This window comes from Buceros rhinoceros, unplaced genomic scaffold (genome assembly GCF_000710305.1).
Source record: "Buceros rhinoceros silvestris isolate BGI_N320 unplaced genomic scaffold, ASM71030v1 scaffold10353, whole genome shotgun sequence".
In the NCBI taxonomy this organism is placed as follows: Eukaryota; Metazoa; Chordata; class Aves; order Bucerotiformes; family Bucerotidae; genus Buceros; species Buceros rhinoceros.
Window position 1 is genome coordinate 103,223 of NW_010403082.1, and position 5,679 is coordinate 108,901.

Sequence of the window (5,679 nt, forward strand, 5' to 3'; positions counted from 1 at the left end):
CTGATTTCAAAAGTGTCATTAAGCATTTCAATGGTGTAACTGAGAGCAAAAGGCTGACTTTGGGAATTTCACAGACCCGTGAAGTCCTGTGTCATCACCAAGTTACTCACTCAGCGTGGATTGTTGATAGCAGTGGCTTCTTTCAAAAGACAGAAATAGGCTGTTTGCAAGAATTAAGGCACAGTAAAAGAGCTTTTGGGGTTTTTTTATTTTGCATAGAGAACAGTTCAAAATTAGTTAATATTTCGTCTCTTTGGTTTTGCTGTCTTTCCCTCCACAGTTTTTGCTTATGGTTTGCCTCGGCATTTCACACACAGGAAGAGGACATAGAATGGTACTTGCCTTTGCTTTTTGCTCCATCCTCCCCCAGAGGATGAGGCCCCTAGACTCCCTAGGAGGACCCTAGAACAAATCACTTACCCATAGCTCAAAAGTAAAGACACCTGGGAAGATTTCAGTATTAAAGTCGAGCACTGTTGAGAGAGCAGACACTTGTGTTTTCCAGCTGGCTGGCAGGCTGACACACACTTAGTTTCCAGACTTTATCCATACAGACCCCAGGTTTGGCTCTAAGTGTGAAACCCCTGTCCTTGTCTTCCCTCCCTCTGGAGCCAGCTCCATCTCCTAGCACCTAGTATGAATATGGAGTGGAGCTCTTGTTCTTCACTGTAGTGAGGCCTGGGAGAGTGAATTAATTAGCTTGGGAAACAGCTGCCAGGAGGTGGCAGCCTTAGCTACAAAGAGCATTTCAGTCTCGTTCCAGCCAGGGCTGCACTGGAATATTCTTCTTCCTTGACAAGAGGTGCTCCAGCCCCATTCCTGTGGGCAGGACGGCTGCAAGGGAATGAGAAAGCACTTGCAGGCTGGCAAAAACAAGGCATGTGTGTGCTATTTTAAAGGAAAGGGAAGAAGCCACACTCAGTGAGAGAAGTCCACAGGCAGGGTGAGTGATGTCTGCAGTGAAGAGTGCAATAAATCTGTACTATTTCTTGTTCCAAATTTCAATCAAGTTGTGCCAATCTCTGAAAAAAGAGGAAGGCAATTATGGATGCACTATCCTCTCTCCCCCATACACATATCCTACTCCAAGGTCCTAGGCAGGGTAGTAGCAAACCTGCTGAGCAGTACAGAGACCCTGGAAAAGTCCTGAAAATACAGCGCCAGGCATCCACACATCTCACAGGGCTGGAAGAGACCCTTTTGCCCTTTTTGTCCCTAGATAATCCTGAAAATCAAAAATGCAGTGGAAAGAAAAATATTGTGAGAGGCTATCGAGAAATGAGAGACAGCCTACACCACAGGCCTGGATTTGGAATCACACCGCTACCTACAACAACAGCAAAGACGTTCTGGGTTGCACCCATCTGTTTTTAGAAGCAATACGTTTTCTCTTACCACTTTGGCCAGAACACCTCTCAGCTTTAATTCTTCCTGGAAGACTCTTCCCTGGTGTCCCACTTACTGAAATGCAAGGATGTGCTCCACACAAATCTGGCCTAGAAACTTTTCTCTATTAAGCTTTTTCTGCGCTCAGCAATAGAGGAATGGGAAGAGGAAGTAAATGTTTTATTGTCCTTAAATCCCAAAGTAAAACACATCATATAATACGCTGAGTAGCAGGAGCTACATCTGCTATTTTAAACATGCTGCTGGGTATCTCCTGTGTAAGGAAAGGACTAACAAAGGCCACATGGAATGTATAAGACTCCATATAATGGACAGTCTTCTTCCTGGTACCCATCTAATTTCTTCATGGCGTAAGAATACAGTGTTTTATTTTTAGCATAATATTTTATCTTGAGACTAAAGTAAAACATATGCAAAGTACAGATATTTTCCTTATCCTTATAAATATCAAGCTTTTTCTTTGAACCTTCCTCAGTTACAGAAGTTGAGAAGAAACTGGAGCATTGAATTCCACAGGTTATTTCAAATGTAAAGAACAAACTTCCTTGCTTAGCTACAACTCCATCCTCCCTGGATCTTCTCAGTCATCCTGCCAGACAGAAAAGTTTATTACTGGCCTTGCCCCTGCAGAGCATTCAGAGACAGCTTAATTCTTCCCTGTATGGTATAGAGATGACCAATGAGCAACTTGCATTCTCAGGAGCCGCTCAGGAACCAGTGAAGAAGAACAACCATCACGTCACATTCTCTCTCCTCAGTAGCAAGAAGAGGTCCAAAAAAAGCAGCTGATGGATGTCTTTGACTTGTAGAGCTTGTGCCATCAGCAGTCATACTGCAGAGACATGATCAATGTCATGGGGACACTACCTGAGATGGTGACTTTGGGATGCTTGCCCCAGGTGCTTCCAAAGTGGACGGTTCCAGCTCATGGTTGACAGTCTTGGTCTCAGGGCTGGTGATGGGAGATCCATCTGGTGGAGGCGAGGGGCTTTTATTTGCTTTCGCTGGGGTGCTGTCACTGAAGGAAGTAGAGAGAGAAAGGGAGAGAGAGGGAAAAAGAAAGAGAAAGAAGACTGAGCCAGGCCTAGGAGGGGTTGTGCTAACTAGCACAGATCAGTGACCTCCATTATCTCTTTGCTTCACTGCCCAGCCACGTGATGAAAACATTTGAAGCCTCTGCAAGCTTCTGAGAAGCATCTTTGCCGAGTCACTTGCAACAGCATTACTGTGCAGCAGGCTACTCACTAAATCCTAACTGCATGGATACACTTTGCCTCAGACACAGAAAAAACAAAAATGAAAATCCAACCTAGCATCCTTAATTCTGCTAGATTCTAATGTAAGTGCCTGACATTAATCACAGGTTTTTAATATTGGGGAAGCAGATGGGGGAAGGAGTTCTCTGCAGCTCAATTAGTTTAAATTCTGCAGATAAGAATTTTTCTGTGTGGTGGTGTACCTGCATAACCTGGGTTATGACTAATAGATTCACAACACCTGAACTAAGGCTGTAGTTGTAGAGTATCATACTCCTCTACAGGGTGCAAACTGGCTGAACTGCAAGAGGGGTAAAGTAGCCAGAGATTCCACAGCTCATGCCAGACAGCACAGAAACAGTGAAACTGTGGCTACTAATAAAGACTCCTCTATTACAGAAAGTCTTCCCAGCCTTGTTTTCAACGATGAACCCCTTCTTCCCTTGCCTTTACAGTTGGCCCTTATTCCAGGACAATTTCTGACACACAGTCAAGAGGGGTTCTTCAGGGAATTAAGATGCAAGGAACATATGTCAATAACATTTGCTGGTTCATAACTTCGCCAGATTTGGACAGATTTTTTGAAGGAATGGCAAGAGGCACACACCTTTCCCTAAGAGCACGCACTAGTCAAGCGTCAAGTCTGTGCTTCAAAGTGTGGAATTGTGAGAGATTCAGCAGAAAGTTGCTTACCAGAGAATTTCAACATGGATAAAGGTAAAACCATTTTCCCAAACTAATTCTCAGGACAGCTGAACCATCTTGGCTGAAATTAAGCTCCCCAAAAAGCAACTAATCAATTTATCTCAAATCATGCAAAAGCCCAAACTCTAGAAGAGGATATTTTAGCAGAAGTGGTTACGGTTTGGCAGAACTATACACAGCTGAAAACAGTACTACAGAATATTGCAAAACAGCTGTGCAACCTCACCTACAGGGAGTGACCTTTGCCTCCACTTAGAAAGTTGCAGTTCTTGCAAAGTTAAGGGCCTTGGAAGAAGGCTGAAAGGAACAGATCCTTTCCTACAACTTGAGACAATAAACCCTGGCACAGAGCCAGGACTAAAGCAATGCAGGCCTGATTCTGCAGGGACATCAAATCCATTATTTCTTTGCTCTGTCCCAAGAGAATGCAGAGCTCCAGACACGTACTCACACTTGGATGACCAAGGTCTGGTGGTCATTGGCTAACATGCATGATGGCCTCATTCCTAAACACTCACAAGTAGGAGGACAGCAAGAGGAAGAAGGGACAGCAAGGCATGTCAACAAACCTCCCCTTCCAAGCAAGCATCTCCTCCTGCTCAGCGTTCCAGCTTTCAAGCTCCCCATCCCATTTCCTCTTTATCCACTTCACCCTCACCCATCCCACCCACTTTCTCCTCATATCCACACCCCACACGCACATTACCCCACAAAGCGCTTGCTCTCAGGTCCACATGCAGGTCAGATGTTTCCGATGTCACTGATGCTAGCAGCACACCAACAGGATGCAACAAACCCAATGACATTCTCTGCCATCAATTCTCAACTAGAAGCACACGCACCAAGGGAAAACGAGGGGAAGGAAGAGGGAAAAGGAAAGTAGAGGGACTAAAGAACATGTACGCCAATCCCTGCAGCTCTTCTGTTTGACTACATATGCCAGCAGTGTCCTTACTTGGAGGTCCCCAGAACTCATTTCAAAGAAGTGGGTTGTGTGAAGGATTCTAAGAAGTAATAGTTAGAGGGTGAAGGTAAGGAAGTCCCTGCTCTAAATGGGAGTCACCAGGGAACAGCAGGAAGTCACAGAAAAGGTCCTCTGATGCTTGAGTTGGGGAAAAAAAACAAAACCCAAAACCATTACCCGCCCTAGAGTTAAAAGCACTTTGGAGACAATGGGGGACGCAGTGATCTACAGCTAGACTGCCAGCACTCCTCAAACGTCCAGAATATACTGGGAATATTGGGACTACTGGCTGTCAACTGGCCTACCAACATAAGGTAGACTTCTCCTTCTAGAAACATGACGAGACCATTTCTCTCAGTGAGAAAGGAGTTCAGGCTAGTTTCTCAACACCATAAAATAGCTTTTTAATGCCTTATTTCTGGTGCCGGGCAGTGCTTTAATTTGGAGATATGCTGGTAAAAGGCTCCCACAGGAAAGACAGCCCCGTTTCTTCCCCTCATCCTAAAAGGGCTGAGAGGACCCTGCACTAAAGCCTTCATTAAGTCACTACTATTTACAGTTTGTTTGATGTGTTGGTTGACCCCTAGGAAAATGCCAGTGCTAATTTTGGTTGAGCCTTTTCCAGCCCCCGAGAAGCACCTTCACTCCTGCACTTGTTGCTTTGCACACATTTAGCCAGTGCAAACAGCATCAAGTAGGCTTGGCACCAGGATCCTCTGTCCTTCAGGGGTCCCTGGAGAGCACACACTGCCCACACAGAGCAAAGTTCTGTCTCCAAACTGACTGCTTGTTCCAGAAAACACAGGGAAAAGCAAGAGTGTGGGGACTATCCCCACTGACCAAATGTCAGTACCACAGTAAAAACAAGTCAGAAGAAGGTTATTTTCCTTCCCATGAGCAGCTGGGAAGTAAGGCCAAACCCAGGAATATCAGGGCAGGAAAGGGGGTGTCAACTTTCTTCTGCAAATAGAAAGCTGGGAACAGGGTCTAATGCAGTCACTGCAGCTGAAGGGAAAACCAAAATCCCCCAGCATCTTGTAGTGCTTCTGAGCTTCCAGACCCCTCATGGGGCTGCCTCATCTGTTCTGGAAGAGCAGAGTAACACCTGCAAATGGGGTCCTCATGCGCTTGTAACAACCCTCTATTAGAGGGTGAAACCTACTTTCCAATATGGTAAAAACAGACCAGTCATCTCCTGCCAAGTTCAAGTTAAAAAGAAAAAAAGGTTGGTATCTTAGCTAAGGCTCAGACAGGGCCTTTTAGCCAAAAGTAATTTATTTTTTATCACCAAAGCAGGATAGAGAATTATTTAAAAAAAAAAAAAGGGGGGGGGGATAAGGAAATAGA

General features: G+C 45.0%; 1 protein-coding gene across 1 annotated transcript in view; it reads right to left on the minus strand.

Annotated features, from left to right (window-relative positions):
* BIN1 (bridging integrator 1) overlaps window positions 1-5,679 on the minus strand; it is a gene marked incomplete at its 5' end in the record, with an annotated part of 53,791 nt that overhangs the window by 17,779 nt on the left and 30,333 nt on the right. Inside the window, one exon of the mRNA XM_010132868.1 lies at window positions 2,275-2,425. Coding sequence (XP_010131170.1) covers window positions 2,275-2,425 — 151 coding nt within the window. The remainder of the gene's footprint in view (window positions 1-2,274; window positions 2,426-5,679) is intronic.